The 16,237-nt window shown below is 31.2% G+C and overlaps 3 protein-coding genes across 3 annotated transcripts; all 3 read right to left on the bottom strand.

The window, feature by feature from the left end:
* Positions 1 to 579: 579 nt before the first annotated feature.
* Positions 580 to 2,027, bottom strand: LOC126898526 (uncharacterized). The gene is made up of 2 exons (XM_050672638.1): positions 1,576 to 2,027; positions 580 to 1,502 (listed from the first exon to the last, which is right to left on the bottom strand). The coding sequence occupies exons 1-2, from the start codon at positions 2,000 to 2,002 to the stop codon at positions 661 to 663; spliced, it is 1,269 nt and encodes a 422-aa protein (XP_050528595.1). The 5' UTR covers positions 2,003 to 2,027; the 3' UTR covers positions 580 to 660.
* A 4,511-nt stretch (positions 2,028 to 6,538) lies between these two features.
* LOC126898530 (putative inhibitor of apoptosis) lies at positions 6,539 to 7,248 on the bottom strand. Its single transcript, XM_050672646.1, has 3 exons — positions 7,152 to 7,248; positions 6,900 to 7,076; positions 6,539 to 6,814 (listed from the first exon to the last, which is right to left on the bottom strand). Exons 1-3 carry the CDS (start codon positions 7,207 to 7,209, stop codon positions 6,645 to 6,647), a joined length of 405 nt encoding a protein of 134 aa, XP_050528603.1. The 5' UTR covers positions 7,210 to 7,248; the 3' UTR covers positions 6,539 to 6,644.
* A 7,891-nt stretch (positions 7,249 to 15,139) lies between these two features.
* On the bottom strand, positions 15,140 to 15,586 carry LOC126898026 (uncharacterized). Its single transcript, XM_050671975.1, has one exon. It carries the CDS (start codon positions 15,584 to 15,586, stop codon positions 15,140 to 15,142), a length of 447 nt encoding a protein of 148 aa, XP_050527932.1.
* Between the last annotated feature and the right edge of the window lie 651 nt (positions 15,587 to 16,237).

The raw sequence follows: 16,237 nt of genomic DNA, 5'->3' as shown, positions 1-16,237 counted from the left end.
AGTGGAATGGGTGTTACGCACACGCGGAGACCAGGGCTACGTTAAGTGGTTGGGTTTTGGCCCGGAACACAACTCATGGATATCGAAAGCAGATTTCTCACGGCAATGATTGTCGACATTCAGGGCCTGGTGGCTGCCGCCGACCATTCGTTCTTGGTAAAAGAAATGACCGTCATAGACCTGGAGTCCATGTCTATGGCCCACTGGGTGTTCAAACACCCAAACATCATCAAGGACGATGTGAAAACCACTTACTGGCTAAAAAAGTACCATCACGGCTTGGACACGAACATTGGTGACGTGGAATACACTGAAATACCGAGAATAATGTCGTTGTTACGGTGCGATACTATCTACGTGAAAGGCGTGCAGAAAAAACAAGTTTTACAAAAATATTTACCCGGACAGAGGGTAGTCGAAATAGAGGAAAACTGTCCACCACTGCGAAAATTATGTGTGGAATTCCAACCACGTTGTATTCGTCACATAAATAATCATGAAATGTGTAGCTTGTATAAAGCAATGTGTTTGAAACAATGGTTAACGGATAATTCGTAATTGTTTTATTTACATATTTTTATAAAAAAAAAAAATTGGTTACAAAATTACAAAAAATGTATCGATTTATTTTATTAAATAAAACTAATGTACACTTTGAGTTTAATTTGTTTCTTCGTCGTCGTCGTCATTGCCTAGAGAATAATGCCCCCACGCTTTTGTATACACGTCCTTGTACTCTCCTTCGTCACCGATTAACGCCCGCTTATCGTAGTTGTTGTTGTTGACCAACGCGAGTTTATTAATTTCAACCGTCGAAACACTATGGTGTTTTGTGCGTATTACGGACATTTTCCTACGGGTTTGCTTGAGTTTACCACGCAAGCAATTCAAATAGTCAACCATTTTGATTTCATGTTTCACCACACCCATGCTCATGCCTTTCAATCGCTTCACCTCGTCCGTTTGCCACGTAACCAACAACCTGTCGTAGTAATTTTGTATGGCTATTGAATAAGCGTACACTTTGGGTAACAATGCGATAATTTCTTGCATATGCTTACCCTTGCATTCATCGGTAAACGTGCCCGGTTGTTTTTTTCGTCGATCGGTGTAACAAGGGTGGTCGATCGGGTAATTCGACGTGTCGAAATATTCGAGTAAGTACTTTTTCAAATCATCGTGGAAACAGTTGGTCGTTATCAGGTAAATGAAACTATCGGTGTCCATGTAACAGAGTAGGAGTCGCTCGGGTCCGTACAACGGCATCATAACCTCGTAATGGAACTTGTACATTATGCATTTACTTATATCCAATATGGCCTGTCCAATAAAAATGGGTTTGTAAAAATTAATCTTCTCCTTGTACATGTGCACTGCAACCAGATTTTTGTTGAATACGGTGGTGTGACTAAACGACGGTTTTGCCGCTAACCTCGACAGTTTCTTCGAGTTGCACACGAGTTGTATGTTTTGGTGTTTCCGTACGTTCTCCAATGTTTTTCCTGTTGAACGCGAAACAAATAAGTTAAAAAAAAAAAATTACAATCAAAGTTTGGAAAATTAATTATATGTTACCATAGTTTGAATTGATCATCAGTTTGGCCATGTTTTGTCCAAACGTGGTGGTCGCTTTTTTACGCAATTCCGTGTTAAACTGAATGTACGGTGCCAACCAGCGGGATTGCATAAATTTTATACATTTATGCAGTTTTGTTACGATCACACCGTGTTTCACAGCTAGTTTTAGTGCGCGGTAGTGCACGATATAACCACGTTTTGGTTGTAACGTGGTCATCAACTTGCTGTGTTTCGAAGACGACAACGGTGATCGCTCGTTTACCGGAAAAAATGGTAAATCATTGTGTAAATCGTGCAATTCACGAGGATAATGTGCATCGATTTCCACCAAGAATCCGTAATCACCGTCGTCGGGGGTGTTCAGTACTTCTTCCAGCGTTGCCGTCGACCACTCAAAATACCCAAACGGAATAGGTTCCATCATGGCTGTAAAAAAAGAATAAAAAATTACAATAGTTTTTTACTTTTTTACTTTATCCGTGAACCTAATTGAACACAACTCGCAATTTTTCGTTGTATCGAAACGTAGTTGTTCTTCCGGTGTCAGTGCCGTCATATCGATGTTCACCTTCATTATGTCCGAAATGCGTTTACCAATGGTTACCAACGTCGTGATAAAGTGTTTGGCCGCATCCGGTCCCCGGTACAGTACCGGTTCGTTTGGTAGTCCATCGCAAATATTTTTCGGCAACACCTTAGAATCGCGTACCACATAGAAACAGTAGCTCATCGCCTGATGATCTTGTGTAACCGTACAGTACTTGGACACTTGTTGCTCGGCACGAACCAACAAACTCTCCATGTCTGCGTACACAACCACTGGAACCGGCTCCTCTCGCCTTGTGTTTTTGAACCGCAGTACCGACTGGTCGGAGTCGGGTGCGGGAAGGACGGCTCGCGCTTCCTTGAACTTTCCACACATTTTAATGTGCTCATCCACCCCCGCTTGTCCGCTCGGTTGAGTCTTTAACGGTTGATTGGTAAATGCGTTTAAACAACGTTTACAATAGTACTCGTGTCGTTTGCCCTCGGTTCGTTGTTTTGACACGAGTCTCGAGAAATTTGATATATAACAATAGTGGCTGTTTCCCGGCTCGGTAACGTAAAGTAAATCAACATGATCGGTGCTCGTACGCGATTTAGTGATACGCAACGGATACACGTTATTTTTATCGTCCAACGCAAACACATTGATCGACATTGACGGGTTATTACGTTCAAATCGAATAATTTGTTTCAATGGTGTAGGAAAGTCAATGCCATCAAAACGTATACTTGTGGATTTTTCCAGATCAATGTAACCTGCATTCCATTGGTCCCTATGTTTTTTATTCTTGTTGTACTTACATAAAATCGCCCATTTAAAACACTGCTGGTCGGCGTTTCTTACGTTTATGACCGCAAATTTTCGTTTGATACACTGTGGAACTTCAACGTACGAGCCACCGCTAAATGGTGAAATTTTCGTGACTCTCAACAGCAGTCCGTCTATGAATAATAGCGACCACCCGCTACCTCGGGTCTCCATTTCCTGTTGTTCGTACACAAGCTTCTCCGTGATTCCATCAAAAACGGCGGCATATACGGTACCTGAATCGACGGTTTTGTTACGCGTTTTAAACGATACGTCTCTCATTTCACCCATAACTTGGTGTATGTACGTTGTGTGCAGCACAACGTTGAATTTTATTATACCGTGTTTGGTAACGTCATTCAGTACGGTGGTTAAATCGTCACTCACGCATCGAATAAAATCGTTAATGTCGTCAATAGACGTTTCATTTTTCAAAAAATAATGTATAACTCGACCGCGTAGTGCAGATTCTATCGGAACAAAGCCGGTCCCTGCAACGTGCATGCACGCGCGTTTGGTCACCCTACCCGCAGGCGCTGACAAACATCGTTTCCCTGAAATAACAGTTTGACGGTGACCCTGATTCATACTACAATGAACATTCAAACCAGTACTATCGACAAATGAAGACCCACAACCGCATACAAATGACATGATACAACTATTGAAAAATTAATACATTAGTTAAACGTGTGTATGGCCACCTCTATAATCAACTATTCAGTTCAATGTACTTTTACTATTGGAGTAAACACTACTGGACTGTTAACGGATTATATTATCAATGGTGTAAAAATTTAACTTGAATACATAAGTTTTTGTTTTTCTTGAAATCTACTCTAAAGTATTGCTATTGTGATTTTTGTTTTTACATTTTCCACCAATTTGAAAAACTATTAATCTTATAATATTAATCTAAAGTATAATTTACCTTTTTCATAAACTAATATTAGGTTAATGTAAACACAAATAGATTTTGAACGAACTATATAATTTTAATTCCATAAATGAAACTATCGGTGTCCATGTAACAGAGTAGGAGTCGCTCGGGTCCGTACAACGGCATCATAACCTCGTAATGGAACTTGTACATTATGCATTTACTTATATCCAATATGGCCTGTCCAATAAAAATGGGTTTGTAAAAATTAATCTTCTCCTTGTACATGTGCACGGCAACCAGATTTTTGTTGAATACGGTGGTGTGACTAAACGACGGTTTTGCCGCTAACCTCGACAGTTTCTTCGGGTTTCACACGAGTTGTATGTTTTGGTGTTTCCGTACGTTCTCCAATGTTTTTCCTGTTGAACGCGAAACAAATAAGTTAAAAAAAAAAAATTACAATCAAAGATTTTGAACGAACTATATAATTTTAATTCCATTTAATTTGTTGTACACGAATCATTAGAAAAAAAATATAAACAGATTTTGTTGATTGTAAAAGAAAAGTAAAGTTAATACATTAAAAGAAATTTTATTGAAAGTCAAATGAATAAGCATTTTCTGTTTTTCCTCTGTAACACAGTGATATTTTGGTGTCGCCGTCGTTGTACGTTTTAATTTCATCGTCCGTCAACTGTATTCTGGGGACAAAAACTTGTCGGTTGTCGGGTATTCGTGCCACCACCACAACACCATTTTTCGTTGTCAAATTTTTCATTGAAACCATTCGATAGACATGATTCTCTACCAGGTCAGACATTTTAATGTATTCCATGCCTTTGGCTTGATTATTCATTTTTTGTTTTAATTGTTCCATTTTCTACACACCAAAATTATTCGTGAGTAAACTATATATATATATATATATAGTTGTCATAGTATAATACATTTTTATATATATACATATATGGTGAATGTCGTATTAATGGTGTATAACTCGACACTGATATGTACATTTCTAACAATAACTACTACCATCAGCCACAGCATGACACGGAGGAGGATACCGCGTAATACAGATTCCCCGAAAATTGCAAGTAACTCGAAAACTGATGCTGCTAGTGCTTTGAAAATTTTTTTTTTTTTCGTCACCTCCATCCGCTTGCCACGAGACCATTAATCTGATATACATATCGGTATGCTCTCATAGCATACTACCCCTCTCCTCTCTCTATTTGTTTTTTGTTTAAGATAATTTACTAGGCTACAATACAGTCGATGCACTCCTACAGCTATGTGTACTCCTGTAACCATTTATAAACTGAGTTGTTTTTTTTTTTTTTTTAATACAGTTGTTTACAAACTAATCGTCATCATATATTGTAGAAATCATTGAGTGTGTGGCGGAGTGTATCACACACAAACACACATATATGTTTTACACAAGACGATAATCTTTAACCTTTACAACATAATAAATACTAACACATTCACCCGCTAAAAATGTGACAAACGCCTGATTGTTACTACATTGTTGCCATTAGATTATTTAATAAGGAAATAAATACATTTTTTTTTTTTTTAAGTTAGTTAAAACGAGTGCACACACATACCATTAATACAACATATTTACATATTTATTTAACATTTTTCAACATAATAATTTATAATATTCAAATATATTTACAAAACTATATATACAACACTTAATTTACACTGACCATGTAAGTATTATATATAATATTATTTAAATATCATCACAATATTTAAACATACAGTGTGGTGGAAAGTGTAAAATTAACTCTTTGGAAATTTCATTTTGAATGATTAAAATTATTGTAAACTTATAAGTACATTTATAACTGAATAGTGGTGGTTAGATAATAACTTACTTTGGTTCAATACACGAAAACAGAAATATACTTTAAAAAGACACTGGATCGGGTTTTTGAATATATTTAATGACCTAAAAATTCGTATTTGTATTACTTAAAATATTATAATTTTAGTTATATATTGATAATATACTTATTATAAATATTTCGAATTATAGTAAACAAATTTTATTTATGAAAAAACTTTGTGAAATTTATCAGTATTATCGATTTTTAAAAATAAATAAATGCATTGAAGGGTTAAGACATTATGACAATTTAAAAAAATTATACTTACAATGAAATGACTGTTGAAAATACACAAGAATGGCTGTGAAAAACAGTAGTAGTATATGATGAATAGCACCGTAAAAACACCAAAAAGTGAATGAACAGATAATGGGTTATTTCTACAGTTATATAGTAAAAATTTATATTTTTAAGCACAATGAAGTTAATTGTTTGGGATAAAAGTCCCTATGAATTCAATAACTTACTAGTGGGGATCAATAATGTTGCAAACAATGTTGCAATGTAAAACGTAATTCAGCGTTAAAAAATGTATAGAATATTTACTGGATATAATGATTTAGGTGTAAAAAAAAAAAAAAACGCAACTTAAGCAATATTTTTGTTGATTTTCTTTTAAGTTGGAAAAAAATGTATATATACATAATTCGGAACACAATAAAGCTGATAAAGTCACACGTGTCTGATTTTTTTTTTTGGTAGATACGAACGCTTGTAAATACAATAACCCTCTTAGATTATGAAAATTATGAATGTAGTAGTATAATACATTTTTTACTAAATCGAAAATTGCTATTAAATTTCATATAACACACAAGATACAATATTAAAAATGTTCATTTATTTTTTTCAAACTACAATAATATATAAGATTAACATTGATTTATTATTTATATGAAAATCAAAATAACAAATAATAGTAGTCTTATTTCGTTATTTTATTATTTTGGATAAATAACTGACCCTTACATAACAATATATGTGTACAGCTAGGAGACCAACGTATATGTTCTACCCATGGGTCGTCTTCCTCATCCCAATCTTTCAAACCTTGACTGCAACAGTAACATAACATTTGATCATTTTGTCCATTACCTAAAAATTATATACACTTATAAATAAAGTATTTGAATAAATGTACGAATCATAAAAATACATTTAATAATATATAGTCCCATACCTATGTATAAAAATCCAGCATCACAAAGTGTTGATATTTTTGATTCCAATTTTTTTGGACAGTTTTCAAAAGTCTTTAAACGAGTGTTATAATCGGCAAACTCTTTGTGTTTAGAGAGTTTAATTCTAGGCTGCTGGTCATAAGACGTCGAACAGTAAAATCCACAAACATCATATCCTGAACAAAAAATTAATTGAAAAGTAATTGCACGTAGATAGTATCGCACTGTAACATACAGTTTTAATTTCTTACCTGAATTTTCATTGAGACGATTTTCATACGCCTTATACGTTTTATTTTCACTGTCCATTTTTGATCAAATACACACTGATACTAAACGTATAACCAAACAACAGCCTAATCGCAATCAGTGGAATGATTAAACTGAGCAAATTAATTTTGTGTGGACATTAAAGCTAGTTAAAGTCACACATGGTCTGATTTTTTTTTGTAGATTTCATTCAACGCGTGAAAATACTACAACTCTCTTAAATTTTTGAAAAATTTATTAGTGTAGTAAATTTTTTTACATATTAAAATGAGTTTTTTTTTTTAGTTTCACATATAAAAATAATTAATTATTCAATTTATCAAAGTACGATATAATTTGTAATATTTATATTACTATCTTGAAAATCATTAAAAAAAAAAACATTATTAGTCTAATTTCGTTTGTCAGCTATTTTGTTTAAATAACACCCGTTGACATTTCAATGGCACGTTCGTTCTACTGTTTCAATACGTTTTTCCAATATAAAAACACGATCATCGATTGCTATGTAATCTCGACCGAGCGCGTCCAAACGATTAGTTATTACAAACAAGTTATTTTTTAAATTATCGATGTCATCCGCATCGTCGTATCCGCTATCGCTGTCGCTACTGTTTACGATCTGATATCTGCTACTGTCAACGGTTTGTGTGAAATGCATTAAAATCAAAAAGATTGTTGCAGCCGTTATACAAAAAAATAATCCGATACGCGATGCGTCCATTTGTTTAATATGCTCCCACAACGTTTTGACGGTTGTGCTGTCGCTGATACTGTCCATTGTGTTTGCTGTACAAACGTACGGTGAATTCTTCAGGTCACTCGCAAATTCGTGGTAAATATTTCGTGCGATTGACGTCCACCGTGGAAGGACACTACAATAATATTGCAGTCACAAGTGTTACCTTTATTATAGATATGTGTTCAGTAATCGGTTATATTTTAAAATAACAAACACATTAATTTCAAGATTAACAGACTTTGGCTATTTGTACTGTACATTGATGGTACGCATCAATAAAAACCGAATATTGTATTTCAATGTTTCAATAAAAGGGTATATAGTAGTATAGACACACAGAGTCAATGTTGTAAACAACAATTGACCTTGAAGTAATACTGTGAGATATTGCGCCTACGCGTTATGCACGTGTTCAGTGGTTTTTTTATCAAACACAACGACTGTCGGAATGTCTGGAATGTGTAGCGGAACCACATGGAAGGGGTATTCATCATTTACGAAACATCGACTTAAACTTAAACGAAAACGTCGGGGTGAATTGGCACGGCTGTATATAGGGTTGTGACACATCAAACGCGCGGACTCGACGCGTACTATACATACGTTCAACCGTTAGCATGTAGGTACTCTGGAAAATGAACTTTTTTTTTTTTGACCGACCCGACTAACATATATATTATATAGTTGGGTTTGTGTAACGGGCCAGCTGTAGTAGGTTCAGGTATGACGTCATAGGGCTTACTCCTTTGGTCAATGATGTGACGTCGTCAACTAGGGGGATGACGTCACGAGCTGCACCTGGATGCAGTCCCTACGGGCGCCGGTGCCGGGGGGGTGACGGTAGGTCAGGTGTGACGTCACCATGACGGAATGCATCTCACCTGTGCACCCATTGCACATTTTCCCGGGAACAATAGATGACGTCATTTGTCGGCACCTTTGAGAGCCCGTACCGTCGCACACCTGTACACCCATTGTTTTCCCCGAGAACAATAGATGACGTCATTTGTCGGCACCTTTGAGAGCCCGTAGCGCACCTATTGTTTTCCGAGAACATTAGCGCCCCATTGTTCTAAGAACAATAGATGACGTCATTGTCGGCACCTTTGAGAGCCCGTACCCGCTATTTATATACTACTGAAGTGCTGAACAACATAATTCTTTCGAAATATTGATACAATCTATTGTACAAAAACCAATTCTAAAAATGTATAACACTGAGGCACATACAGAGTTACACACCGAAGCTTGTAAAGACTAATATTTCTACGACAATCAGATAACTTATTACACCCGATTAATTATTTTAGTAGAAAACAACACGAGTAGAGTCAGAACATCATTCTTATGAACTTGAAGCGTTAGCTATGTCAATTCTGTCGAATGTTTTAGAGTTTATTTAATAGGTATACATTTTATAATAAAAACCTATTGTAATAGTTTGAAATTATTAGCTGATATACGCGATTTATCGCCGCGTATCAGTCGTTGGTTTATTAAAATGTCTGAGTATAACTATACTATCGAACACATAAGCGGTTCTTGTAATTCAGTACCAGATGCACTTAGTTGTAGTCCCGTAGAGCCCGCTGAAAGAATTGAAACAGCTAGTTTACACGTATTTGGTATTAAAATAACTACAGATTGGGTAGCATCAATACAGCGAAACAGTGTTAATATAGCAGAACTAATAGAGAAAATTAATAATATAGACGAGTGTATCAAGCAAGTATGAATTAGAGGATGGTCATTTGTATAGAACGTTTGTATTTACATAAAGGAATGAGATATGATATAATTATTGAGCCCCATCGTGAGCTTTCACATTTGGGTGTGGACATAACTTTAGCAAAAATAAAATAAAATAATTATTTTCCCAAGATGAAAAATGTTATTACGCAGTACGCAAATAGATGTATAAATTGTTTATAGTATAGGGTACCAAATAAAGAAGCTACGTATTGGCATCATTTGGATAAGGGTACCCAACCTATGTTAACTGTACATTTAGATCATGTAGGTCCATTTGTGTTGACTGATAGGGACAACAAGTATGTGTTTACTTTTATAGATGGCTGTAGTAAGTATGTAGTGTTGAGCGCAGTGAATGATGTGAGTGCCGAAGAAATAATAGCGTACGTACGACTTTTTATAAGTCATTATGGCAAGTTACTTCAGTTTATTAGCGATCAAGGTTCCGCTTATACTACGGTGGTTTTTGAAAAGTTTTGTAGATATCACAATATTATACATGTAAAAACGGCAACCAAAAGTCTTAGGAGTCAAGTTGAGAAAACAATTGAGTACTATTATTAAATGTTTAGCAATAATAACTGAAAGTGAGGAGAAAACAGATTGGGATATAAAGTTAATGGAAGTACAATGGTCTGTAAATAATAGTATACAGACAGCAACAAAATGTAAACCATTTGAAGTTTTACATATCTATAAAGCAAATGGATTAAGTACAAATAGTTTGAATAGAGAGATAGAGACAGTTAGGTTAAATAAAGAAAAGGTTGAAAATGTTAATTTAACAGAAATATTAAAGGAAAATAAGGAGAAAATGTTGACAAGAATAAATGAACGAAAAAAAACCATCAAAGTACAATACAAGTTATTTAGTAATGGTCAGGTGAGATCCACCTGTTACAGGACAAAGTAAAAAATTAGAACCTAAGTACAAAGGTTCATATGAGATAACTAAAGTGATTAGGTATGACAGATATATGGTACAAGATATAACAGGTGAGAGTTAGTCAAAAACCATTCAGTGCTGTGATAGGCTTTGACCGTTTAAAATTAGTAAACTCAAATGTAGATGAATTATTGTAAAAAAAAATATGTTTGCATATATTAATATCATACTGTTGTTGTTACTAATGCTAAAAATAATATATACATCAGTAATTTGTATGAACACTATTTTTCTCAATGAAAACATATATTTGTATATATATAATTTTAAGAAATAAATCTTCAAATAACCTTGAACGAAAAAATTTAATTATTTTTATGTAATATTAAAGAAATTATATCAATCAAAACAATTTTTAACAATCATACTTTAAAACATTCTTAGCACGTCTAATTTTTAAAATATATACTAATTTTTAAAAACAAAGATGTGGCATACAAAAAAAAAACCCAGTACAGTAGGGACGTGGCATAGTTGGGTCAAGTATAATGATATCATACAGTGATTAAAATCACTATCATAAAAACCGCTTCGATGCAAATCTGTAGATAGTGTTTAATTTTAAGATATTGGTAGATTATTTCAAAATCAACAATTACTCTTATTCCCTTAATTTTATCCCGATTTATAATTATAATATATGAATACATAATAATTATAGTAATTAAATTTAGTATGAAGTTGATATTCAATAATATAGTATTGTAATTTTTACGGAGATATTATAAAAATAAAAAGGAGTTTAAAAGGATTGATGCAATACTTTTTAGTAAAAAAATTTTGTTACTTATGAATAAATACAATAGAACTTTCATCAGAAACAAAAATATACTTTTCTAAATCAACTTTTCGCGATGTTTTCAAATGTGCAATAAAACTTTTTCTATTACTTCTAAGTTTTAATATTATTACTTATTAAAAAATAAGTATTTACATATAAAAAAAAAATAATTAAGAACAAAAAAAAATTGTTTTAAATTAATACTGATTTTGATTATTAATATGTTAAAAATACGGAAAATGACATATTTAACCTATTTTTTTAATCGTTTAAAGTTGATTTTTGTGAATGTTTATAATAAAAAATAATAATTTATTTTATCATAACATTTAGCTCAATTGGCAAGTTTGATATTGACATCATTAAATAGAAAATGATATGAGAATTAAAAAAATTGTATCGTTAACATTAATATGCAGTTAGGAAGTTTTATAGTGACTATTTATAATAAATTTATCAGAGTATCACAAGTTACAACAGTTAACAAAGTTATAAGTTTTATACACTGGATTACAAGGAACTTTCATCAGAAGCAAAAATATACTTTTCTAAATCAACTTTCGCGCCATTTTCAAATCTGCAATTAGACTTTTTTTATCACTTCTAATTTTTTATATTATTACTAATTACATATAAAATAATAATTAAAAGAAAAAAAAATTTGTTTTCAAATTATTACTGATTTTGATTTTTAATATATTAAAAATAATTAGTCCAAAATTTCATTTTTAACCTATTTTTTTGGTCCTTTAAAGTTGATGAAAAGTTTTTGTGAAAGTTTATCGTAAATAAAAATTAAATATGTTGCTGTAACTTTTAGCTCAATTGCAGGTTTACAACTGACATTAAATAGAAAATTTTATGATAATTAAAAACATTGTATTGTTAAGATTAATATGCAGTCAGGAAATATTATAATAACTATTTATAGTAAATTTATCAGAGTAGCTCAATATTTTTTTGCATTTATATCGTAATAGATAACTTAAATAGAAATAATAGTAATCATTTCCTAGTGACATTTAGTGTTTAAAAATATTCTACAATTGAAATATGAACTCAATTAATTGTAATGATTTACTTTAACTAAATAACTAAATAACAAAAAAAAAAACATATAGTAAAATTAATACCTACTCAGCTTCGCATCGAAGCTAAAAAAGTGGTTAAAAAGATCTACTCAATAGCGTACTATAAAATTTGATTATAATTGTAAAAATATTGTTAAAACAGGATAAACTAAAAATCATTTTTTTTAGAAATGATTTATATAGCAATAATTCAAGTTAGAACAGAGAAAATAAAGTCACAAAAATATACCTTCTCAGCTTTGCATCGAAGCTAAAACCTAAAATATAGCAAAATAATTGTAATTTGAATAAGACATTTGTTCTCATAAGGGGCGGCTACAGTTATGGGATCTTTAATCTTCATTGAAGTTTTTGAATCTAAATGAGATAAAAATCAAAGCAGTTGAAAATTTATTCTAACTTAAAAGAATTAAGAAAAAGTGCATAAAAGTGTCAGTATTTCTGGAAAACTTTAAAAATTAAATTGAAAATGTCATAGTTTCAATACTCATGTTAAAATTTTGGCCCCCTTGTATAAAGGGGTATGATCCGATTTAAAAAAAAAGTTTGTCAGATGAAAGGGGTGTATAAAACTTTATTATAAAAAAATAATAATATTGATCCATACATTTTTCCAAAAGTTATATATTTTAAACGTAATATAAATTTAATAATATAAAATATAAAATCGACAATTTTTTCTTGGAAATTGTACGTTTTTCTTTAACTTTGATCTCAGTTTTCACTATGAAGACATGACCAGAAATGAAATTTTTTTTTTTAAATAAAGTATATTACATAATCTTTAATTTAAGGTACACATAAAAGTGTCAGTCTTTCCGGAATATTTACAAAAGTTAAGTTGAAAAACTTAATTTTTTGTAAAAAGTTACCATTTGAAAACTCTTCCTGTGGGTTGGGTATGGTGAATGAAAAAGGGATATAAATATTATATCTCATAAAAAATTGTTTGATCCATACACTTTTCAATAAATTATAGCATTATAAAGATTTTTAAATTTATATTTTTTTTGGAGATTTCCCCCATTTACGAGAAACGAGGGAATTTTTTTCAATTTTTGAGGGTAATGTCTTCGACTAGATACGATTTGTGATCTTTTGACGTATCATTGAAAGAAATCGGTTCGGTGAGAGCTGAGAAAAAGTGGTAACAGACACAAAAAAAAAAAACATCCTAGTGAAACCAATACCTCATCGAAGCTAAAAAAATGTTTAATCGTTATTATTATTGTTAATGCTATAATTATTGTTTTATAATAGTATAATTATTATTGTGTATAATTTAGAATTGTTTCGGTCATTTGTTCTTATATTTCGTAGATGTTAAAAAAATATTATTTGTTATCTAGTCAGACACAAAAAAAAATGTTTCTGTAAATTATCTGTATATTGTTGATATTTTGTTAGGAGCCAATAATTACAGAGGATGGCTGATTGTGATGTATAGTTTATATAGTGGAGGGATTAGTTTATCGTTGCTATACTGGTGATCGTCCGTTGTGTTATTCGTATGGAAGGTAATGCAAGTTAGTCAATGACCTTCTCAATCACCGTACGAAAAACCCGCGATGTTCACGTATTTTTAATTTATTATAATGTAAAATACATTCATTTATTTACTATTTATTAAAAGTCTATGTTTTAGTACTTTATTATTTGAGCTCCTAATAGACTTACTAGTATTATTACACAGATCCTTTAATTTTTATTCATGTTTGTCATAGAAATAACAAAATATACCACTTATAATTTTTTACAATTACTACGTAAAAATTACATTACAAAATTATTAAAAATTAAATTTGTACTTTATTTAATTGCTAAAATAAATATTTATTCATGTATTATACTTTTGAATCTAAGAACGACTAATCAGGATATAATTAAGGAAATAGAAGTTATAGTTACTTTTATAATTGCACCAATTTATTAGAATTAAATACTATCTACAGATTTGCATCAAAGTGTTTCTTATTATAGTGATTTTAATCACTATCATATATCATCTATACTTGTCCCAACTATTCCACGTCCATACTGTGTCGCGATACATCCGTTTTTTTTTACTTAAAATTGCCATAACTTTATGAAAATAGATGAATAGAAACAATTTTTTTTAATAAATACATTAGATATTTAGCGATCATTTGGTATATTTTTTTGTAAATTTAACCCTTCATTTACCCACAAGAGAGTATTCAAAATGATTTTCACAAAAAATTCACTTTTTCAAATTAACTTCTGAAAGTGTTCCGGAAATACTGACACTTTTATAAATATTTTAAATTAAATCACATGTAATCTACTTTAATATGAAAAAAACATATAGACTATGCTTCACCAAGTTGAAACTGCCATTGTGGGCTATTGAAATAAAAGACGAAGACGGTAAGGATAGCAAGATATCAATAAACTTAATTTATATAGAAATCAGTTTGGTGACTGTTTCGTGTATGATGTTTTATTTAATGAAAAATAAAATAAATACAACATTTATTAAAAACAGAAACAATATTTATTATATATTTTACAACTGTTTTATGATTATTGTGCTACTTGCTATATATATATATATATATGATAACCTTATCAAACTTGTTTTTTTTTTTTTTTAATATTACTATTTGATTGTACTGTACAACATTTACTTAATTTTATTAACAACATTTACTTAAGTCTATATTTTTGGGACTTATACGTTTATGTTTAATATCATTACTTGTACAAAAAAAATTAAATTCATGTGCATTGAAAGGCACATTGTCTGAGATTATTTCATTGGGTATACCAAATTGAGAGAATAGTTTTTCTAATTCCCTTATTACTACATTGATACTCTTTGATGGAACTTTAATTGCTTCAAACCATTTTGAATAATAATCAATTACCAATAAATAAACTTTTCCAGCTATTTCAGCATGATCTACACCTACTTTAAAATATGGATGTAATGCTAGTTCATGAGACATTAGAGGTTCCTTTATATTAGCTCTCTTATACTTGTTACAAGGTATACAGTTAGACAGAAAATTTTTAAAATCATTTACCATATAGGGCCAATAAACTACTTCTTTTGCTTTAGAAATTGTTTTAGTTAAACCCATGTGATCTGAATGTAACTTAATAATTACATTTTTTCTAAGTGCTTTTGGAACTATTATACAATCATTAAAAAAAATTAACTCATCACTAACAGTTATAAAATCTTTTTCTTTAACAAGTTTGCCTATTTCTGCATTATTTGACAAATCTACTGATTTGGTATCTCACCCATTATAATATAATTCTAAAATGTTTGCTAAACAAGGGTCTTCCTTAGTCTTTAATTTTATTAATTTTTGTTTCTCAGGTAACACTAATAATACTTTTTCAGGTGATAAGATAACTTCATGAACTAATTCACTGCACTCATTTTTAAATATAAGTTCATCATCTAAATATAATCTAGATAACGGGTCTGCTAATAAATTTTTTTTTCGCGGCACAAACAATAGTTCTATGTCATATTTTAACAACCCAAGTTTAAACCTCTGTAACCTAGCTGTTATTTCATTTATTTCTTTCTTAAAAATTGTAATTAAAGGCTGATGATCTGTATACATAATTATTTTATGCCCGTATACCATTTGATGAACTCAAAAATTTGAAATTTTAAATGTTTATATCTAATAAACAAATTAAGTTTCATTAAAAATTCAAATGCCATTTACTATTGAATTAAAAACTCAAACATTTTATTAAATTAAAAATATGTG

This window comes from Daktulosphaira vitifoliae, unplaced genomic scaffold, assembly GCF_025091365.1.
Source record: "Daktulosphaira vitifoliae isolate Bord-2020 unplaced genomic scaffold, ASM2509136v1 Scaffold_2, whole genome shotgun sequence".
NCBI classification, from domain to species: domain Eukaryota; kingdom Metazoa; phylum Arthropoda; class Insecta; order Hemiptera; family Phylloxeridae; genus Daktulosphaira; species Daktulosphaira vitifoliae.
The sequence above is the reverse complement of the archived record's forward strand: the minus strand, read 5'-3'. Positions and strand labels throughout refer to the sequence as shown.